We start from the raw sequence: 23974 nt of genomic DNA, 5'->3' as shown, positions 1-23974 counted from the left end.
TTCTATTTTTTTTCGTACTTTTACCCTCATATACACGGACACACTTTGCACAGTTAGAAAACACATTGTATTCCACGTTGTAAGCATGCTTGTTCAAAAATATATGTGGGTATGTGTCTGCGCGTGTTTGTGTGTGTGTATATGTGTGAGCAAGCGTGTACTTTCTAAGCGTATCTCTTCTTTGTCTTTCGTATTTTCACAATTATCTATATGTACTTTCCTTTCTCTCCCTCTTTCTCTCTCTCTCTCTCTCTCTCTCTATCTCTTTCTATTATTCTGTTTCTCTTAACTCCAATCTCGAGCACGATTCCGCATGGCCTACTATGTCAGAGAAGTTCTTAAACATCGACGTTATAGAGATACGAGCAAGTGCGAGATAGATTGTTCGGTCAAAGTCATAAAACTTAGTTGCTTTTGTACCAGAGGAATACATAGATAGAGAGTATTTGTTTCTATGTGCGTGGGGAAAAGACGGAAAGAGAAAGAGAAAGAGAAAGAGAAAGAGAAAGAGGATATGAGATAGATGGATAGACGCAGAAAGCGAGAGAGAGAGAGAGAGAGAGAGAGAGAGAGAGAGAGAGAACTATTCAACTCTTCACCACAAGAGTCTTCCTAACGCAGAAGTTGGAAACGATGAATCGCCTCGCGCTGCTGTTTCCTACAACCTCCAAATGCCAATTAAATGTAGGCGAGAGCACGTTTCCGACGAAGCGAACATTTTCCTCTCTCTCTCTCTCTCTCTCTCTCTCTCTCTTTCTCATACACAGAGAGAGAGAGAGAGAGAGAGAGAGAGAGAGAGAGAGAGAGAGAGAGAGAAGGAGACGCACATGCATTTTGACGAACAAAAGAGATGATTTCAACTGTGATATATCAGTCTACGCTTGAGAGAGAAAGTAAGAGAGAAGAGACTAGCCGAGTGTAATCTTTCTCCACGATCTATATAGACATGTACATTCCATTCTAGAACTAGACAGGAGATCAACACGTTGGGCTTATTAAATTGTTTTAGATCTTCAAATTTTAGGAGTAAAATGTTTATTCGATTTTCTAAAGATTTAGGAGATTGGAGGATGATTTAACGAGGACAGGGTTTATCATCGATTTAGTCGACGTTGTAGAGGGCAAAGATTATTAGAGAACTAGACGAAGGAAACGTTGAGAGAAAGATAGAGGGTGTGTATCCTCGTCTCGTAGGAATCAATTAAATTCAACGATGGGTTGGAACATGCCACATGGGCTCGTGGTTATTCGCTTAGATATAGTTTCGCATACGTGGTCACCAGAGCTGATAGCTTATTAGCTAGCCGTGGTTCACATTACGTTCCTCGTTGGTTAACCTTCGACATGTTCACGTATCAGTCTCTATCTACTTGCATGTATCGCGTTCGATCCCATCTATTCCTTGTTATTCTCGAAAATAAAAACTATTTCCAACGGGGTCAGTCTGTATCGTTGCTTGATACGTTGTGAAATCGATCGAAATAAAAGAAAATATATATATATATATATTGAATATTTTTAATTAATGACAGAGAGAGAAAAAGGGAGAGAGTGCGAAAGAGAAAAAAAAATCATAAACTTTGAACTCGTTAAATAAGAGTGAATGAAATGGAAACTTTACAAAGAAGACCTTATCCATTAGCGTCTCTCGATCCTCTTCGTTATTTTAAGCTTAGCTCTATTACATTATATGACCAAGGTTAATGGACGAAAGTAATTGATTCGAAAGTAAGCCAGTCGATCAAGGAAATAGCAGGAACGCGATCGAGCACCGCGTCGAAATGATATAATTAAAATATATTTCAGGATTAGAAGTTTCTACGAATGAAACATCAGCCTTATTTCCTTTTATTCGTTCTTATCTCTTATCAACTTCCATTACTATCATCACTAGAGTCATATTTAATATTTTAAACGAAATTCTTTTAGAAATAACTCTTCTATTGTCTCTTCTATTTTCGAGATACGATCTACGATTAAAGAATAAGGTTACAAGTTTCTTTCACGTTTTTATTTTATCCTTTTATCCCGATATAAGTAAGTATTTTCCGTTTCACACAGATATACCAACCAATCGTATTATCTCGTATAAATCTAACTCGCACGTGGAATAGTGTAATCGATTCTTCGAGTCGCGTCCGGTAATCCGGTCGACTGGTAAAGAGAGGCCAATCCCAGTGATACACATCTGTCTCCTTCGAAGACAGTAAGATGAAGCGATGGAGGTGATCCACCTTCGTTAATCCATTTCTATTGACGTCGTGGTCTGTAAAACGGGACGATCGATCCGTTATATCACGTTTAATATATACAGTATATTTATTGATCACACGTGTATGCATATTTGTGTGTATATACATCTATCTACATATATATTATTTATATATATATATTTATTTATTATTTATATATATATATGTATATATTTAATTTAATATAAGGTCCATCGGGTGAGCCTTTTTTGCTAGAAATTTTTTTCTCCGTTCTCCCTGTGCAAGCGTAACTTCGTGTATATAGTAACAGGAAAAAGCGATCGAGCGAACGTCGGTTTAACTCGAATTTCGAGCTAAGCTCAACCAGCTTCGTCCAGACAGCCAGACAGTTTCTGTCCACGTTCGAAACGAAATTCTCGACGGAAACGATAAATTCTCCTTAGTTGAATCTACTTTTTCAAGAAGGATGGACGTGAGTGGTACTCTTTTTTGAATTTATTATGAGAGTGGTTCGATGATACTATCTCAGATCGCGCTTGCTTGTCTAAAGTAGACTTTATATGTATATATATATATATATATATATATATATATATATATATATATATATATAAGAGAGATTGTATTATAAATTAAGATAGAAACGAAAACCCACCCTCTCTCCTCCCCCCTAAAAAAAAGAAAAGAAAAGAAAAGAAAACTTCTTAGGTAGATTAGAAAATTTATGCATGTTCCGGCATGTTAGTGATTAGTAAATTATCTAACGTGTTATAAATACCATTTTTATTTTGTATTTTTATTATACAACACGTCGGAACCAAGGAGAAAAATTTTCCATCAGATTTCGTTCTATATACATATATTTACATTTTTTATACATATTTATAAAAAGTGTATTATAGAAAAATTCGATTATCTTCATCTATTAGAAATTACTACCTACATTTTCGTTATTAATACGAGACAGAAGAATGATCGGATATTATTTTTTTTTCTCCTTTTTTTTTTTTTTTTTTTTTTAGAAAATTCTATTTCCAAAATTAACTTTCTTCGCGCGGGCATGAGAGATTTTTGTGAAATGAAAAAATAGTCGTGGAAAGCGCTTGATCCTGCTTACAATATAACAGAGTAAAAGAGAATGTATTTCTCTTACGAACAATACTATCCATTTCCATTCGGTGCATGATCCACCGTGATGCTTTAACGAAATAATTCAAGAGGAAAAAGAAAAAATGAAAAAAAAAAAAAATGAAAAAAAGAAAAGAAAGGAAAAGGCTTTTCCGAGGAAGTAGAATAGTTTTCTTTCGAAATGGAACGAGAAAATGGAAATGATGTTTTCTCGCTGAAGCTCTCGCGGATTCGCATATTCTCATCGCATGCGTGCACGTGAAGGAGAGAAAAAGATAGAGACTGAGAGAGAGAGAGAGAGAGAGAGAGAGAGAGAGAGAGAGAGAGAGAGAGAGAGAAAGAGAGAGAGAGTGAAAAAAAGAATTTTTACCATGAGTCGATAATAACGGGGCGAGGTGGTCGTCGTTATCGTTGAGTCGCCGTAGGCGTCGACTCGCGAGAAATGCAAGAATTCATTCCGTGAGACTTTTAAATAGATACGCACGACTACAATATGGTGCCATGGATTCGCGTGCAACGAGCGCTTTAAACTCGACGTGCAGAACAAAAGGACTTCGTGAACATATAACTGGCATTCAACACGCACTCTTTCTCTCTCTCTCTCTCTCTCTCTCTCTCTCTCTCCCTCTCCCTCTCTGTCTCCTTTTTAATTCTATATCGGATAAAAGAATGTTCGCCAGCTGGCCGAGAACTTCTATCAGCTGATTGTGCGATAAAATGGAACGAGCAGAAAAGAGTGCTGATACCTATGTGAGGAAAAAAATTTACATAGCTTCTGCATAGTTTGTAATGGTCAATTTGGCTGCTTTCTATGGATTTTTCATATTAAAAAAAGAAAAAAGAAAGTTTTTTTTTTTTTTTTTTTTTTTTCATCATCTTCCTCTTCTTCGTCTTCTTCTTTCCGGTTTCTTGCCCCCTCGTTGGAATATTTAATTAAATTCTATCTTAGAGAATCATCGATCTCTTAAAGAAAAGAGAAAGGTTAGAAGAAAGAATACATCTAATTAATATTTTTAATATCTTTTCGTGAATTTTTTCCTTGACAATCGACGAATGATAATGACACAGAACGTAAGTACTTACTTTTCAAGACATCAATCCTGGAAAGGAATGAATTGTATTTGGAGCTTGTTGTTTCTCGTAGAGATAGATACATCTAGATAGCAAACATATTTCTTTCATCCTATATACTATACACATACATACGTATATAAATATTTATATGTGTGTGTGTGTGTGTGTGTGTGTACATAGACATTAATGGCTTCGTCATTCCAGCTGGAACGATCGAACGAATCCTCGTTTCATTATCGAAAAGGGAAACTCTCGTTGTTCATGTCGAAGTTATCTCTTCATCGTTTGCCAAATTTTGCAGGAACAACGTCACATATTCACATAGCCATATACAGAGTCACGAAGGTAACACGTATGCGTGTTATAATATATAGTATATTTATATATCGTATACATGGGTAGGTGGATGAAACTAATTACGCGAACCGATGGAGGAGAGTTCATCCTTCTTTTTCTTTTTCTGTTTTTTTTTTTTCTCTAATTCGTTCCTTTTTAATCCCAGAGGGATAGAAAAAAAACGATTAACCGGCAATTTCCTGATATCTCGACATTCCTTTATTATTGTTGCAGAACAACCGGTAGCCCGGCAAGCAAAACACCAGCCGGCGGCAGTGCTGGTCCTGCTAGCAGTGCAGGTGCAAGTGCAACCGTAGCTGCTCCAGGTAGTGCAAGTAATGTCGGTCCAAGTGCCGAACCACGTACTCCAACGGCTGGACCGCAAAACAAGCAGCTCCAAAATGTTAAAGGAGATCACCCCTCGGTAAAATATTTTTATTATACTTTTTATTTTCTACGATATCTGATGACCGCGAAGACCTCGAAGAAAAAAATGCGAGAACTCCTCTTCTATCCTGGCAAACCCGCAAATTCTATTCTTTCGATCTCACATTCTTTGCGCAACAACTTCATAGAAGTTTATAATTATTTAATCTTTTAATTCAGTGCTTTTTAAACTTTTCGCAAGAAATTCTTACATTTCTTGTGAAATAATAAATCAAACAATTAATAATATATATACGAATCTCCAAAGTATTTTATTTATTCGCTCGAAAAAAGCCACCCTATTATATTTTTATAACCGCTGATGTAATTCATATGCCTACTGTTTCTGTCGTCCTTTCTGTCTCTCTCTCTCTCTCTCTTTCTCTCTTTCTCTCCCTCTCCGTCTATCTACTTCACTCGCCATTGCTCATGGCCCAAGCATATTTAATTAAATTCGTAAATAATAGATAGTACGCATTCCTTTCGCATAGTTTCTCGGTATTTGCCGTATTAAAAAGCTCGCTGGGTTTACGGGAGTAACCTCCGAGTTATCGATTCTATTTTCTTATCGGTTCTATCGAACTTGGCCGCGAGCATTAATTCTGCGATAAAAATAATCTGTTAGATTTTCTTCGTTATGTCATTGTTATGACCTGGACGTTTTTAATTAAAGGAAAACATTTTGTATGTTAATTGATAAAAAGATACAATTTGAGAGAGAAAAATAAAGAGACAGAGAGAGAGAGAGAGAGAGAGAGAGAGAGAGAAAGAAGGACTCTTCTTTCGATCAGTTTCGACTTGTCAGTTTTGTAGTTAACGATCTGTCCTTTCCAATTCGGTTCTCTTATTATCACGACTTTGATCCGACAACAAAGTGTGTCCATTACCCAGATTCACCCTGTCATTACAGTCAACTTGTCTCCACCCTTTGCCCAAGCCACGTCCTGAAGTCTATTACATTGCTAACGACAGCCTTTAATTATTGTTAGCACACATCTCATCCTTTTGTCAAGAACTTCCAAATGTCAAATTTCTATCGTCCCAACGAATTAAGTAACTTGGTATATTTGAATAGTTACACATTCTCAAAATCTTTTAATTACTATACGTGAATACTCGCTCGATATTGCAATCACGTAAAGTAACAATTCGAAACTCGTTAATATTGATCTCGATACTTTCTATATAAGAAAAAAAAAAAATATATATATATATATATATATATATATATATATATATATTAAGAAAAAAATAATAACGTATAAATAATCGCAAGTATAAGAGATAAGACTTATTTTCAAGAAAATCAACTTTGTGAAAATAAATCGTATACTTACATTTATATTTACGAGATACGTGACTATGAAATATCGGCTATAATATTATATCGATAGTATCGTGCTCTCTCCTTGGAGAATCCTATTAAATTTTTCACGATCTCCCTGGTCACTCCTTTTATCCATATTTAAAAGACAAATATATCGTATCACCGGGGTCAGCTTTGGACGTGACGGTATACGCGCTTTACCTTAAAGCCTCAACGATATGAATATAACATGTATTGCTATGTCACGCACGAGGCAACCCTATTCTTTGTTCTCCTTCGACGCAAAAACGCGAACGAAGAAATTTCATCTTTGGAAAGTTGTGTGTAACCAATGTATCTATGGACTATGAATAAAAAACCATGTTTAATTCCTTTCTCTCTCTCTCTCTTTTTTTTCTTTTTTTTTTTTCTTTTAACGTCAGTTTAAGTCTCTTCGGACTATTTTCTCGAATTTAAATCGTCGCATAATCGATCGACCGCATTTTAAGTGGACGACGAACAAAGACGACTATATTTTCCCAGAGATTATCGTGCCAAAATTAGCCCAGTTTTATCGCTTAGATATTTAACAATATCTAAATCCTTAACCAACGTTTAATGAAAATTATATTCTTTTTTTTATAATCCCACGTTTTGTATTTTCTCCCTCATTTCGTCGAATTTACGAATCGAAATTCGTTTCTTTTCATTGTTACAGAAAGCCTTTCTGCAAAGCAGATCCATCTCCTTGGTCGACATGTACATTGATAATTCGGAACCCAGCGAAAGCGTCGGCCAAATTCATTTTAGCCTGGAATATAACTTCCAGAAGACTACGCTCATTCTAAACATCATACAGGTTGGTTTATAAGTATTGATTATTCTAGTCTAATTTTTCACGCATTTATCGCAACAATAACTATCTTATCTCGTTAATCTATGCTAATTCTCATTAATTTTTTCAAACGATAGGACGTTTCCTAATTAACAGAAAGCGTCGTTTTAACAAATACAGATATTTTTATTTACTGATGTCTGCTTGGAATTCGCATCGATTAATAAAAAAAAAAAAAAAAAAGAAGAAGAGCTGGGATCTAACGACAGCGTTAAACAATAGCTGAACAGATCACGTTCACTTTTTGCTATATGAATAAATGCAAGAAAATTTTCATATCGAACAACAAATTTAAAAATCGAGATACGAAGTTAAGAGTTCAATGATATTTCTTGGAAAACGTATCGTAACGCTTTTATAATTTAAATGTTATGATAAGTGTAAGTTTAAACATGCATGTATGCGTGTATGCATGCGCGCGCGCGTGTGTGTATGAAAGTAACACATGGACGAGTTAGTATCGATTCGTTTATGACTTACGTCATATCGGACATCTACATAACGAGTCTCGTTTGAATGGCGCCGATAAACAATCAGATAAATAGCATTTTGCAATTTCTTTGAATGTACGTACGTGTTAATGTTTTGCATATATTTCACATATATACATATATATACATGTTAAATTCCGCAAACTCCGTTCATTATTACGATACGCGTATGTTCGATATTTTGTATTTTTTTTTTTTTTTTTTTGCGATAAAATCGTCAAGCAAAAGTCGACCTATCTGGTATGTAACTTGACAAAGAGAAATATCCAGTTTGTTATCTAAATTATATAAAAAAGATTAATACGATTATTCATTATTTTATGAAATAAATACCAACTAAATGTAAATCGAATAAATATAATATAAACTTATAATGAAAGAATATTTAACTCGTTGATTTTTTCAATGAGTGTCGTACGAAAAATTTTGTAATTATCTGAGCAAGGTGCTGCTCGCGTTCCGATAAAAATTTGTATTCTTAGATAGAATCGAATTAAGTCATCGACATGCCCGCAATTCGCATAAGGATCCATTCTATATAACGTGAATAATTAAAACGATTATCGTAATTTTGAAAAAGTATTCTTTTTATCTAGTTTTCAAGAATTTAACATCGACTATTCGAAATTCTAATTGGATCTAACCGATATCGCGACTTCATTATTCTGCCTTTCTCTCTCACTTTCATATCAGAATACATATTAATTCATGTAAATCTCTCTCTCTCTCTCTCTCTCTCTCTCTCTCTCTCTCTCTCTCTCTCCCCCCGTTTGGTTTTAGAATTTATTGCCATTATCGACATCGAACTCTCGCAAGCTTCTTGGATATCACGATCAGCAGAAACCAAAATGAGATAAGTTTGAACTGTTTCTCTCTCTCTCTCTCTCTTTTGGTCGTTCGCTCTCACATTTTTTTTATTTCTCTTGCTGAATCATTTCATGTCGAGAGAGTCAGCAAGATCTGTCGCAAACATTTTCGTTTCGTGTCGCTATAGAAATCAAGGTGGTATTTCATGTTAGCGAGTTTGTAACGATGTTCGATAACAATTTCCAGATCTAATTTATACATACAAAAGGAATCGGAAGAAAAGATCGAGATTTTTAATTTTCAAATCGTAAACGTGTAATATCTGGATATCGTTAAAAAGGATCATCGACGTTTAACGGGCATAAGAAAACATTTTTATTTAAATCCGATCTAATAAACGTTTGATATATTATATATCGGAAATATTCGATTTAGAGAAGGATAAATTGCAGATGGTGTCGTATGAGTCGTTCTTGGGAAATAAGAGAGGATCGTTTCGAGCCATTTCCTCCAACGACGTCACCGTTTTCGTTCTCATTCTCATTTTTGGATAGAAGCTAACCCGATTACGCCATACGAACTCTCTAAACTCTGTTACGTTATACCACGTTGTACTTTATTAAAACGAAAATAGATGTTATTGCGTTGGAACGTTATAATAGGGAACGAGGTCATTATCGGTCCAACATTTGGACATTTTGATATTCATGTTCGACTAATTTATCGAATCGTTACCCCTCTCGTAAAACTTACTTTACATAATTAAAATGAACGAATATTAGATGAGAAATATCGATTATCTCGCGTGTGTGCATTGGAAACATGTTTATAATAGATTTACACATCTAGCTATACATATATATTATATATATACACATACATGTATATAGATATTCGTATACGTATATGCATATATTAAAATGAAACTCGAAAAGATAAAGCTAAAAGCTTTTCTAACAATTGGAAAGCACTTGTCGTTCAAAGAAACACTCTATGCGATGCATTTTTCTAGATGCATTTTTGTCGTCCTAATAGCTTTAAAAAGTTTTCTTGAAAACAGCTCGAGCCTAATGAAAAAGTATCACCGGCTTTGCAAAAGAACGTTTACACTTTATCGTAGATTTTCTCTTTCTTAATCTAATAAGCCCAGAGGATAAATTATTTAAAAGAGTTTACTCGTGAATCTCGCATTATATTCGTTATCATCGTCGAAGGTACATTTATTTCTTAAAGGGGACGAAACTTGGTATTATCCCGTTAAAAAAAAAAAAAAAAAAAAGAAAAGAAAAGAAAAAAAAAAGAAAGAGAAAGAAAGAAAGAAAAAAAAGAACATAGCTTATTCTCGTTAGTTTGTGTGAAAATAAAATTTTTTATATACAATAATACGATTTGAAAATAGAGAACACCCGAATAAAAAACAGCAAACTTCGTGTACGTGCGTTGACTTTATAAAATAGGAGTGGAGTGCCTTTATCGATTTTATTTCTCGAGCATCAAAGACCTTAGAACGTTACACCTATTTTATGGAAGCCCGACTACGGAGAATAATGTGTGTAATAATTTTTACGAAAAAATACTCTGTACATTGTTTGGTTTTTTTCTTCTTCTATTTCTGATTTATTTTAAAAAATAAAGCAAAGAGAGAGGAAGAGAAAGAGAGAGAAAGAGAGAGAGAGAGAGAGAGAGAGAGAGAGAGAGATGCATACGTGAAATTGTAGATGCAACGTTTCCACAAATGGATTTTTGACGTTTTCGTTCTTTTTTCACAGGGTAAGGATCTACCCGCAAAGGATTTGTCTGGGACGTCTGATCCGTATGTACGCGTGACACTACTTCCTGACAAAAAGCATCGTCTCCAGACAAACATCAAAAGACGCACATTGAATCCGAAATGGAACGAGACGCTTTATTTCGAAGGTGAGATTTTAAACCTGCACTTTGCTGTAATCTCGTTTCGCTTCGTATTTCTTGTTCTTTTTCTTCTCCTTCTTTCTTTTTTTTTTTTTTTTTTTTTTTGACTAACCAACTAACTAACTTATGTAAATAACAATTTCAATTGCGTCGAGTGTGACAGGGATGTCCAAGAAAGGGATAAAATAGGAAAAAAGAAAAACAAAAAAATTTATCTCCGATTTTCTATTTTCATTAAGAGCCACTCGTTAATAAAATTCGACACGAGAATGATTTACAATTCGTATCTCTTGCAAATATTAAATTGTAAATAGGAATATAAGCCGATGCTCGACGAAAGTTCGGCCTCTCGCTTCGTCGGTCAGGAAATAAATGAAATCGTGATTTTTTATTTCGCCGAGCACCGATAACGGATGGCCGGTTCGAAAACGCCTCTGAAAATTCGATTCACGGAGAAAATACGATGTACTGGTTCAACGTGAATGGGATCGAGTTTTTCCCAGTTATGATACGAAATTGTTTGACCATCTGTTAGAACTGTGCGTTTCCGTTGTTTTATATCGTTCTTACAAAAACGATATAGAACGGTCATTATTAAAAAAAAAAAAAAAAAAAAAAAAAGACGAGTTTACTATGACGCTAAATTCTTTATTAAAAAATGAAGAGAAAAGGACAGACAAAACTGTGAAACGATTTTGATACTCCGAAAGGTATATAAACTATGAAAGTATTCGTTCTTTATAGGTTTTCCTATTCAAAAGTTGCAAAGCAGAGTACTGCATCTTCACGTCTTCGATTACGATCGATTCTCAAGGGACGACTCCATAGGAGAAATTTTTCTACCACTTTGTCAGGTAATTTCAAAGGTTCTACATATCCATGTAGATATATGTAGACGTATCTTATTTAATACTTGATACTTTCTTTATAACTTTACATTGCCATCTCTGCGTTTTACAGTTCTTTTTTTTTTTTTTTTTCGTCATGACACGTCAGTACACAATTTAATAAATATTTTATTAAATGAAAAAGACTCGATCTCGTTGTCATTTATCGCGATATCGTACAACGTTAGTATTAAATAGTCGAAAAGAAAGAAAAAAGAGAACAAAAAAATAGAACAAAGTCTATTTATTATCAACTATAAAGTATCACAATGTTCGCACAACATCATCCATCCATTTTTCCTTTTTCTATCTACAACGATAAAACACTTTCCGACACGATTTATACGTTCGTGCTCTCTCGTCTCTTGTCTCTCGTCTTTCATCTCTCTTTCTCTATGTCTCTCTCTCTCTCTCTCTCTCTCTCTCTCTCTCTCTCTCTCTCTCTCTCTTAGCGACGTAAGCAACCATTAAAAATGTTCTTCCATCTCTCGTACGAACTATGAGCTCCATGAATCGCAACGAAAGACAATAAAAAGAGTGAACGCTATATAGCTAGACAGTTCGGTACGATATTCTCCTAGCGAAACATTCTTTTAAATTCAACACTTCTTTTCATCAGAACCTTTCATCTTTCTTTTTTCTTTTCTAGAATATAAATCCGTATAATAATTTCGTACGCGTAATGGAAATATATTTTTTAACACGAGAGAGAGACAGTAACAACGATACTTACTTAGTCGTGTTCGACCAAGATGGATGACGATAGATAAGGTACCTTGGCCAGATTAATTCGAGATCATGCTATTTTCGAATATACCGATGTTGACAAGACACTGTACCAGTGATAATTCGTACTACGTACACATTCATTTCCCAAGAGCAAATCTCAACTGTGTATTCACTCCTCTTTCGTGGATTGAATAGCGTCAATAGAAACGGACGTACACGCATATACGTATGACCAACGTAAATAAACTACGATGCTCCTGATTTCTCGTAGATACACATACACATAATCATACATATATCACACAAACACAAACACACATTTCGTATTCGTACAAACGATTATAAGCGAGAGGTGTATCATTCGATCAAAGATTTCGCTGACGCGTTTTAGGTCGATCTATCGGAGAAGCCATCATTTTGGAAGGCTCTTAAACCACCGGCTAAGGACAAGTGCGGAGAACTTTTGTGTTCGTTGTGTTATCATCCGAGTAATTCGGTGCTTACGTTGTCTCTCTTGAAAGCGAGAAATCTCAAGGCCAAAGACATTAACGGGAAATCAGGTAAAAAAAAAAACATTTTTCTTTTTTAAACGATTCTCTAGCTCTTGATCTATTACTACACAAATATCTTCTTGCTTCAGATCCTTACGTCAAAGTCTGGCTACAATTCGGCGACAAGAGGATCGAAAAACGCAAAACACCGATATTCAAATGCACTCTCAATCCTGTATTCAACGAAACGTTTGCGTTCAACGTACCATGGGAAAAGATCAGAGAGTGTTCACTCGACGTTATGGTCATGGATTTCGATAACATAGGACGTAATGAACTTATTGGCCGCATACAACTCGCAGGTAACTTTAACAAGCTATACAAGTTGAATTATTTTAACGAAGAAGTGAGTTTCCTTATCGAATCGATAATATCTTTGATCGTAAGAACGTGATGGTTAGGGTGTACTTCCTGTTAACGGAATAAACGTACTTACCTATATATTATATTCGTCTAAAATAATCGATTAACTAATTAAATCGCTCTCGTATATTGCTGTTTAAAAAAATGCATACGTGGGACGGTGCTTGTAAAAAAAAAAAGAAAAGAAAAGATAAAGAAGAAATAAAAAGAGAAAAAATAATTTTCAGGTAAGAACGGAAGCGGGGCGAGCGAGACGAAACACTGGCAGGATATGATAACGAAACCAAAACAAACTGTAATACAGTGGCATCGTTTGAAGCCCGAGTAAATAATCAGCAAGGAGAATGATCTTTGCCGATCGTATGTACGAGCGAATTCGGCCTCCGAGGAGAAACGATTCGTCCGAAGGGGGATCGTTCGAGGATAATGACGATAACTACGACGACGACGATAATGACGACGAAGACGAACATGAAGACGACGATGACGACGACGATGACAATGACGATGAACGCGTTTCGATCGATCGTTTCGTATGGAAAAATCCAATCTAAAAATAAAAGAAAAAAAGAAAGAAAGAAAAGCGAAAAACAACGTCAGGGAAAAAACGACGTATCCTCGTCGATATATATATATATATATATATATATATATATATATATCCATTTGTCGCGGATATATACACTGATATACATATGTATACGTACACACTTAAAATATGTATATCCGTATAGAAAAATTCCATACAAACGTTAATACACACAAACATACACACCACATTATTGGACACGTTCACACTTATATATATATCATATGTATACTAGGAATGACGCAAAGAAGGGACGAACGATAAAAAGAAAATTCCCCGATAAGGACAAGTTCAAAACGATAGAAGAAGAGAGTGCGTTTAAAGGATATATATCGTAAGGAGTGGATGAATATGTACGTGCGTGCGTGGCTGTGTGTATGCGAGAGAGTAAGAAAGAGAGACATAGAGAGAATGAACGATCCTTAATCGCGACGTTAATTGACATTGGTCGTGGGTTGCGAAGTAAGTTTCTTCGATCGACTGTTCCCGAGAGAGCAGGATCAAGAGAGAGACAGAGAGAGAGAGAGAGAGAGAGAGAGAGAGAGAGAGAGAGAGAGAGAGAGAAAGAGAAATTAAAGGGAAAAGGAAAATCACGTTTCCTTACCAAATAAAGTAACGAAGAAAAAAGAAAAAGAAGCAAAAAAAGAAGAAGAAATCCAAAAAGTAAAAGAAAAAGAGGATAAGAAAGAGATAAAGAGATTTAGTAAGCTGTTATCTTTCTCAGAGACGTTGTTGACCGTTTTGTATTTTCGAAAGTACCGCCAGTAATTTTTAAAACGAATATTCGCGCGCGCACCCCTCCTCCCCCCGCCCCCGCCCAAGTTCATTATAGTGAGAGATAGTTTTTAACGCTAAGGTAATTTTTATATATGAATACATTTTTGCTGCCGAGCGAGTAATTTTCTAATCGCGCGTTGACGCTAATTATATTTAATTTATCATTGTTCTTATCATTTTCAACCGCACATTAACATTAACGAAGATTGAAAGGGAAATTGAAATATAGATTTTACCAAAAAAGATAAAAATGAAAGATTAAAGAAGAAGAAAAGGAAAGAAACGAAACGAGCGCAAGAGTGACGGAGTAATTTAAAAGTGAAAAGTAAATTTAAAAAATGAAAAAAAAAAATATATACATATAAAAAGAAAATATAAAAAAAAAAAAGTGAAAAAAGAAATTACTCTTACTTTGCTATTATCCGTAGAAGGTAATGTTTCTATTTCTTTCTTTCCGTTTTTAATCCGTTTAAGAAAAATATAAGAGAATCGTTATTTAGATCAAGTAAAAGTTTGATTCGCTCGAACAAAATGATCATAAATTTTTGACTAGTAGCTATTGTAGTAGTACCAGCCAACACAAAAGGGATGAAAGATATATAAAGAAAAAGAGAAAGATATTTTTAACGAGAAACTTTTGTATCGAAGCCGGACGTGATTTCTCGGGAGGGGTAGGGGGACATTTTTCGAGCGGTAAATTGTGATCGGTGTACCTTATACACTTCTTAACAAAAAATACAGGAAAAAAAAAATTGGAGAAGAGAGTTGATAAAGGAGAAGAAAAAAAAAAGTCTATTGTTACATTATACCTGATATTCTGCTGTTAATAACAATAATGTAGATAATCCCCATCGAATAAAATTCGATCGCGAATTTTGCTTGGTACACGCTCGCTCTTCGAGCGTATCTCTCTTAACGGCACGTACGGGATAAGAGAAGAGGAAACGAAAAACTGAGAAAGGCAAAAGCTATACTCGCTATAAAAATATATAAATACAGGACGTAAATCAATTATAGATACGAAACCCTTACTTGTAACCGGTTACTACAAAGTATCATTATCGATATCCGTTAAGAAGATATTCGTATCCATAATTTATATGCAGTCCCGTATTAAGAACGAAGATTTTTCGTGGATCCAAACGCGTTTCCTCATTTCGATCGATCGAACGACCGTCGTCGCTTAGGGCTCGAAGATATCAAAATATCACGAGATATATCTGTATGTATATGTATGTATATCGCGATTATGGTAATATGCTGGCACGTTTTTTATCTTTCGCCGCGTTACTTTCTCATTTTGCGTGTTGCGAAAGCGTATGTAAGTAAGGAATGAGAACAAAATGATACGTTCCGATGGAAACTCGGATTAAAAAGAGGGAAAAAAAAAAAAAGAAAAAAGAAAGGCAGGATACACGGTCGTTTTCTTTCGAAAGCCCTTAAAAAACTACTCTAAAAGGAAAATTCTCTATTACGCGAATATTTTTACAAATACCTACGGAGTTAGCTTAACGAAGTAGCTACGTAAACGAAGAAGCGACGTTGTACGTTTTCATAATCGAAGATCGATCCTCTCATGTTGCATCTAAAACGAGACTTATTGTGTGCACAAAAAGAGAGAGAGGGAGAGAGAGAGAGAGAGAGAGAGGAAGAGAGACGGATTGCATACCGTAAGGGGTTAGTACGTAAAAAAGAAAAAATAAATAAAAAAATAAAAAGAGCGAATAAATTAGTCTATAATATGAATATATATAATATATATTAATGTATTATATATATTATATATAGATTATATATACATATATATATATAAAATGTGAGTAAATGGTTATATAATGAATATATTATATAAAAGCAGTATTTCTGTGTTGCCAGGGAGTTCTGCTCCCTGAATCCCCGACGAAAAAGCTTTGCTTTTTCGCAATAGGTATGATCGATGTAGTTCCGTCATCGTGATGATTTTCTTTCTGCATAATAGTACACTCGTTTTAATCGTTCCGCTTTTATGCGTTAGGCACGACCGCCACTATATATGCCATATTTTAATATCGTTATAATACCTTCGTATCGAAACAGCGCGTCACACAATTATAAAAATAATCGATCGATTTGTTTGAAATTTTATGCAATACCTCTTCATGTGCCATAAAAGTCGTTTATAAAATTTATTTGTATCTTGGATTCCGATCAATTTTTGTTGCTGTGAATCAAAAAAAAAAAAAAGGAAACAAATAGATAAAAAAAAGAGAGAGAGAGAGAGAGAGAGAAAGAGAAAGAAAAGATTTCGAGACACGTTACACTTAGATTTAGGAAAGAACATTCATAATTCGTGCAGAACTTGAAACATAATTGAAAAATTGTATTTTTATCGAGTGTTAAAGCGAGGCAACGCTTTTCGCGATGGCGATTATATAAAGAAACTCCATGCGGTCGTGCCTAAAAAGTATTGGAGTAGCACAAAAGATTAGGTAATATTTGTATGTCGTAGCCTGTATACATTGTATATACGTATAAGATAAAAGAAGAAAAGAAAAAAAATGTTTCCCGGTTTATCGATCATGCACGTTAAAATGATGGTATTACGTGGTGTTTATTAGAAATCTCAAATTTAAGAAGTTTCAGAGCCCGGTCGTTTAGTTGAAAGTTTTGTGGAAAATTGTTGCTGTTAACTAATGGAAAAAGAAAAAAAAAAAATTATCTAGTACTACTATGTGATTAATTAGTATTCCGTATATACAGGGTGATGCGAAGGAAACGCAGTAATATTGGATATTCGTCGTAATAGAATCGATTGTAATCGCATTGTGTATGTATATATTTAAGAAAGCTTCGATCGAAGTCATCGATATCGTTTATTCGTCTATTTTCATTACTTTATGATCGGCGCATTAAATCGACTCATACTAATTAATTAACTCAGAGAAAATAAAGAGAAAAAAGAAGACGTACGTGTTGCGTACCTTATAGAAAATTATCATCAAAATTCAAAGATCGTGCCAAAAGAATTTTAATCGATGAAATGTTTGATAGACGATAGTCTCTTTTCTTTCGTATTTGTTTTCTCTCTTTTTAACAAGACTTTTACACGTTACTCGCGTACGATTCTTTTTCCTTTTAATTTAACTTAACTATTAATTTCGACTTTTAATTTATTTATTAATCTTTCCTTTACACCAAATATATCGATGCTCCGTGTTTTTAATTTATTTCATTCATTTTAATAAATGTTTTTAATTTTATTTTATTCAATAATACATTTAAGTATCTCTGATAACAATGTTGTTATCATTTAAATAGGATAACTTTGTCTACTACGTTTAGTACTCGCTTTAATTTATACTTTGATACCGCAAGACAACGATTCGGTAGCTTGTTCGAAGTAGCCGATAAAATCTACGCGTACCACGAAGAGTAACGTAAACTGTGGCTTCCTAGGTTTAAATATCCTAGGCTTCTTTTTTCGTCGTGTCAAATCGTTGACCATGATTTTAACGTTCGTTACAGACTGGGTTTAACATTTTAATGCTTAAGTACCTATCGTAAATGCGAAAGAAAATATCGTGTGTGTTATATAGGGATGCTAATTTATATCGTGATACATGTATGTCAAAGCGTAGGTATTAATACAAAAACAACAACTATAACAACATGAACACAAGAGTAAAGTTAAATGAGAAGGTGAAAAAAAAACGATTGATCATGCGTACGCGATAAATAATGAATGAGAGAGAGAGAGAGAGAGAGAGAGAGAGAGAGAGAGAGAGAGAGAGAGAGAGAGAGAGAGAGAGAGAGAGAGAGAGAGAGAGAGAGAGAGAGAGAGAGAGAGAGAGAGTTGGCACAAAAGAAAACGATAAGAAAATAAATGAATAGCCGAAATATGGTGGTCGGAAATGTTCGATGTTTAAAACTTTACATTGCGCAGTTTGAAAATACATATATTAGTTCTATAAGAGGTATATAGAAGGGAGAGCCGTCAAAGCAGCAAAAGAAAAAGAAAAAGAAAAAAGAAAAACAAGAAAAACAAAGAAAATAAAATTTAGAAAATAGTTTGCAATAGTAAGAAACGGAAAGTGAAGTGGGCCTTATTCTATGGATTACGTCAATTGTAAGCAGCTTAAAAAACGATCAAGTTTTATCTCGAGCATGAAAGAACGACATTAACTGTTGAAAGCATGATTATCATTGTTGTTGTTGTTACTCTTATTATTATTATTATTATTATTATTATTATTATTATTATTATTATTATTATTATTATTATTATCATCATTATTATTGTAATTATTATTATTATTATTATTATTATTATTATTATTATTATTATTATTAATCATACTCGGTACTAAAGAAGAAATGCTATTTTGCGTAATTCAGTCGTAATTGCAAATATATACGTACTTACCTATCACTTAGAAACGATCTTTTGCGTTTATAGATTTTAAGCTCCGATTATTATCGATTATTCTCCTTCTCTTTCTTACTTAGTTTCGTTTGTAATAGATCGATATAGAGAGCCTAAAGGATGTAATTATTCCTCTCTCGATTTGTATATTCAAAAACCACACGTTTCGTAACAGTAAACTCAACAGAATATGCATATATATATATATATATATATATATATATATATATACACATATGTATGTATGCATATATGTACATTACTCCTAACTGTTTGACACATCATATAATTATCGTTAAATATGCGGTCATATGAACGCACACGATCCTCACGCATGCACATGTCCATATCGTAAGATCTTTCGGAGTATAGCGTTGACATCAAAATAATAAGAAAAAAATCTTATGAATGGAATCGAGTACATACGTTCGTAAATTCAATCCATGATACCGACTTTTTTTTTTTTATTCTCCTTTGGAAAGATTACTTGTGAATGTATATAAAATTATATTCTACGGTTCGTTCTTATTTCTCTAATCTCTAGCATTTTGCTCTTTGTGATAATACAAAAATTCGGTTCACCCGACGAATCATCCGACGAAAAATTATATAAATATATATATACACACACACACACACACACATATATATGTATACGTGTATCTAACTAAATAGTACATATATTTTTCGCCTTTTTTGGCTATCTTTTAAGGAATAGCCAAGCGTCTTATCTCATGAAAGTCATCGGGCCTGTATACTTAAATATACGGGCTCGTATCACAAACATACCTGCATATAACGTTGTTCCATAGAATTACAGATATTTTTGCTGCGCAATGGATTAAGACGATAAGAAAGTGAGAAAGTAAGAAAGCGATGAAAGACGGTGAGAAAGAAAGAAAGAAAGAAAGAAAGAAAGATAGAAAGAAAATATATAGGTAGAAAACAAAATGTAAAGAAAGAAAAAGTGAGAGAAAAGAAGATACCGCTAGATTTAATGTTTAAATGAGATATCTATTTCCAATACGCTACGTGTAAGGTATGTCTTTCTGTATGATTAAAAGTAAGCTAATTAAGTGAGTGCCGCGTAAGTTTCTTAGACGTATCTTGTGTCCGCTAATTGATTCGAGAAGAAGAGTTATAAGATTTAAAGAAAAGGAAAAAAGAAAAAAGAAGAAAAAAAAAGAGAAAAAAAAAGAAAAAACAGTTTACCATCGAAATCTCGTTTATTGGAGTAAATCCTTTGGCGCTCTCAAATTACCCATGCCTTTTTCTTTTTCTTTTATCATCTTCTCTTTCCTTTCAATATTCTAATTTCCAATGACGACAAAAATGTTAATGATTTATATTTTCTTACGTATCTTACATGCTTCTCTATTTGAATATATAATATTTTATTTTTATATATATACATATATATATAATATTTTGTTTATACAAGCAGACTTGGGCTGTATTCGCAGAGTCAAAAATGATTAGAATTAAAGTAGGTGCTAGACTAATAAGATGAAAAAAAGAAAAAAAAAAAAGAATAAGAGACGGTCGAGATCTTCCTCGAATTAAAGGATTTATTTCATATTTTTTATTTATCCCTTCGATATCCTCCTTTTTTTTTTACGCAGACACAAATTTCAATACATTCTTTGCAAAAATTAATTGAATTCGTCGATTCGAAGTTTTTTTAATAATTCATTTCGTTGATTTCGTAACGCGATAGTTTCGTATAATTACTGTAAATTACGCAAAGAGAGGAAAAAAGTAACTGTGTATGTTATATCACACGGGTATATAAATTTACGAATAAATGCGGTAGTTTTTGTTAGATGAAGCTGATGAATCAGCTGGCGAGTATAGTGCAAGTAAAGCGCTACTGCGCTTTCAAAGATTATTAACACTTACACGTACACGAACACAACGATATATCAGCTGTTATTACGTACGAGTACGTCCCTTGCAAAGAAGATGTATATCCTCGTTGCTCGTTGAAACAACGATTGTTTTTTTTTGTTTTTTTGTAAGAAAGAAACAAGAAGAAAGAAGGAAAGAAGGAAAGAGAGAAAGAAAAAAAGAAAAGGATCGATAAAAATCGTGCTAAAGCAATCGAAACGTTTTCCTTCTCGACGAAGTCTTCGTTCTCTTCGTTAGAAATATTTTCGATCTAACGTCGACTCGCCGAAGGGAAGACTATTCGACAAATTGCATGCATACGGGAAAAAGATCGACGGTTTAATTTTGTCAGCTGATTCATACTACAATCACGCAAGTTTCTTCATAACTACGAAATGAAATCTTTGGAAAACCGACGATTTCTTGACATTCTTTTTTTTCCTTTAGTTTATACGTACATACGTAACATATAAAAGAATAGAGTAAGACACAAAGAGTTGAATGTAATAAGAAAAACGAAGCTCTGTCTGAATGTGTGTGTGCGCGTTATGTATGTGTATATGTCGAGTCAAAGAAAAAAAATGCAATAATATAAAAATGCACGAAAATGTTGAAAATATGAAAACGAGCTAAACTTTCATTTTGTTCTTTTCTTTTTTGTATTTCTTTTTTCTTTTTTTTTTTTTTTTGTTTCATTTTCTCTTATGTTAGCGCATATAATTCACAACTCATCGAAAATCGATATTACTTTGCTTGGGATAAAGAATATTTTTCCTAATTGTCGAAAAAAGAGAGAAAGAGAGGGAGGGAGGGAGAGAGAGAGAGAGAGAGAGAGAGAGAGAGAGAGAGAGAGAGAGAGAGTGAAAGAGTGAAAAAGAGAGAAAGAGAGAGAAAGAGAGAGAGAGCAATTATTGATTACCGTTCGACACCCTTGACATGTAAAACAACTTGCAAGATCGAAACGATGTTATGTATTTAAATAAAAGACCCTCTGTTTCAAAAAAAAAAAAAGAGAAAAGACACTACATAAAAAATAAAAAGGAATTATCTTCGCGCGTCCATTTCTTTCCGCTCGCATTTACGAAACGCGTGGAAAGAATGAAAACTTCAATTCCTCTCCTTCGTTCGAATTAACGCATAAATTTTCTCGCATCGATTAAATCGATCGTTCCGACGCTTTATGATATTTTCATTCCTTCCAAAGATCAATAGAAATTCTTTCTATTTAGGACAATTTGAGATCGATGAACTCTGACATGGCAAATGAGTAGAATAAATATACGCATACGTATATACGTACATATATATATATATTTTTTTTTATTCGAATATTTTTTCTTTATTCGACGATTCTCATCGACGATAACGATATAAAATAGGAGATAACAGAGTTTCAGGACGACATACTTATCACGTTTGTACTTTGTAGCAAGTTTGCGACCGTTAGAGCAAGCTTGTACGAGATATCTTTTATTAGCAGATGACTTTTTATTCCAGCATTGTGCAATGCCAAATGATATAGATCGGCGTAAAACTATAAAAAAAAGAAAAAAAGAAAAAAAATATGGTGAATTGCGATCAACGTAAAAAAAAAAAAAAAATGAATAAGTTTGTTTTGTTTGCCACACCTTCGCACTATCGCCATCTATAGGAACGTTGGAAAATTCTGGGCTGACCTCGGTACATTGAACAGCGATCGTTTGTAAAGGCGTCACTAAAAGTGTGATATTCGTACGCTGCAAATGGTAAAAACAATAGATACAAGATATAATGATTAGCAAACGATACTAGCCTTTTTCGATCGATTAGAGATAAAAGAGGATCGTTAGTTTGGAGGATCCAATCGTTTTTTGAGGAAGAATCATACGCTACAGGCAACTCGATTACGTCAAGACGATCTACTCGATTGTTGTTTTTCATTGCATATTCATAATACGATTAATACGATAATATGGATTACATAAATTATTTAGAAGCAGCTAAATAAGATCTTAAGACGACTCGGACGTAAATCATCGCGAGTGCGCATTTTAAAAAGACGATCGAATCGGAGAGGAAAAATGAAAGAAGGAAGAAAGTTAATCGCGTATATCAGTTTTACCTCTTTGGCGACGCATCCATGAACTTCCTTAAATTGCAGGACGATTTCGCGCGAAGGTCTCTTTATGTTCCACCTAGACCAGGAAAATGTATAAGCCGTACACAATAGACCTATGCATTCTTGCAAATGTTTCTGAGCTACTGGATGCTTCACCGAAAGTCCTTTTATGTAACTCGCCGCATCTTGTTCCGGAAATAAGTCGCAGCCACCTTTTCGCATTTTCTGACGCGTCGATGGTATATGGGGAAATTGAAAAAAGAATCTCAACGATTAGAAACGAAAGTATAGAGTAAAGGATGGATCGATTTAAACTCACGTTTATTAAATTATTCAACTTCATATATTGGCCAATGATATTTTGAAGCGCCGACGAGGTGCCGCCGACTAGCGAGTTCAAGCATACCGAATCGTCCTAAGAAAGATTGAAAACGTTAAGAGAAATTTATATAACCCGTAACACAGACGTACCCTGACGATAAATTCCGCTTGCACGGTAGCAGCTGTTATGTTAAGAGTTACTCCACCGCCACTATTCCTTCCCATTTCTGGCTTGAGTTCCCAACTTTGAAATGGCAAATTGATCAGTTTATATGCCGCTAGACCATGAATTCCGAATCTGCCGGTGCGGAATGTGATCTGTTGTTTATCTTCGTTGAACTTTATGTCGTGGATGTCTTGGGTCGACCAGATATTTCTCTCAGAAATCCAATGAGCCACCAACGGTGGTTCGAACCATAAAACCGTATCGGGTAATCTGCGACAGATTTCGTTGAAAGAAAAAATTCGTCGATTCGTCCTAGCTACGATTTTTACGATACGATACGTTCTTTCCGAGAGACGCGTACTTTAACGTAACCAATACAAGAGCCTCCATCGCAGTTTCCAAAGCCTTCATCTCATTCTCGATGACTTCCGGTGTTCTCTCGGTAGGTGGTATCGGCGGAGGTGCCTTGTAAGGTTTATAAAACGGTACGTGCTTCAGTTCTTTCGGAATTTCCACTGCAAACGGAAATAACATCCGATCTAATGGATCTATATTCATTTCGGATACGTTCGAAATTCTAACGAGCATTACGAGTGCTAAGAAATATATCTCTTCGC

General features: G+C 34.4%; 2 protein-coding genes across 19 annotated transcripts in view; one reads left to right on the top strand and one right to left on the bottom strand.

Moving 5' to 3' along the window:
- The window catches only part of LOC122630189 (synaptotagmin-7), a 105734-nt gene extending 91478 nt beyond the window's left edge, over nt 1-14256 (top strand). For all 17 annotated transcript variants that reach the window (XM_043814419.1, XM_043814418.1, XM_043814417.1 and 14 more), the window contains 7 exons: nt 4986-5175; nt 7202-7342; nt 10446-10593; nt 11332-11441; nt 12595-12763; nt 12844-13056; nt 13345-14256. In XM_043814419.1, coding sequence (XP_043670354.1) covers nt 4986-5175; nt 7202-7342; nt 10446-10593; nt 11332-11441; nt 12595-12763; nt 12844-13056; nt 13345-13445 — 1072 coding nt within the window. In that variant the 3' untranslated portion in view covers nt 13446-14256. The remainder of the gene's footprint in view (nt 1-4985; nt 5176-7201; nt 7343-10445; nt 10594-11331; nt 11442-12594; nt 12764-12843; nt 13057-13344) is intronic.
- A 7813-nt stretch (nt 14257-22069) lies between these two features.
- LOC122630187 (dynein axonemal intermediate chain 7 homolog) overlaps nt 22070-23974 on the bottom strand; it is a 12589-nt gene continuing 10684 nt past the window's right edge. For both annotated transcript variants that reach the window (XM_043814407.1, XM_043814406.1), the window contains 7 exons: nt 23949-23974; nt 23719-23872; nt 23342-23627; nt 23190-23285; nt 22874-23095; nt 22401-22508; nt 22070-22306 (listed from right to left, as the gene is read on the bottom strand). The exon at nt 23949-23974 is cut by the window's right edge and continues 136 nt beyond it. In XM_043814407.1, the coding sequence (XP_043670342.1) occupies nt 22166-22306; nt 22401-22508; nt 22874-23095; nt 23190-23285; nt 23342-23627; nt 23719-23872; nt 23949-23974 (1033 nt within the window). In that variant the 3' untranslated portion in view covers nt 22070-22165. The remainder of the gene's footprint in view (nt 22307-22400; nt 22509-22873; nt 23096-23189; nt 23286-23341; nt 23628-23718; nt 23873-23948) is intronic.

Source organism: Vespula pensylvanica, chromosome 6, assembly GCF_014466175.1.
Source record: "Vespula pensylvanica isolate Volc-1 chromosome 6, ASM1446617v1, whole genome shotgun sequence".
NCBI lineage: Eukaryota > Metazoa > Arthropoda > Insecta > Hymenoptera > Vespidae > Vespula > Vespula pensylvanica.
The sequence above is the reverse complement of the archived record's forward strand: the minus strand, read 5'-3'. Positions and strand labels throughout refer to the sequence as shown.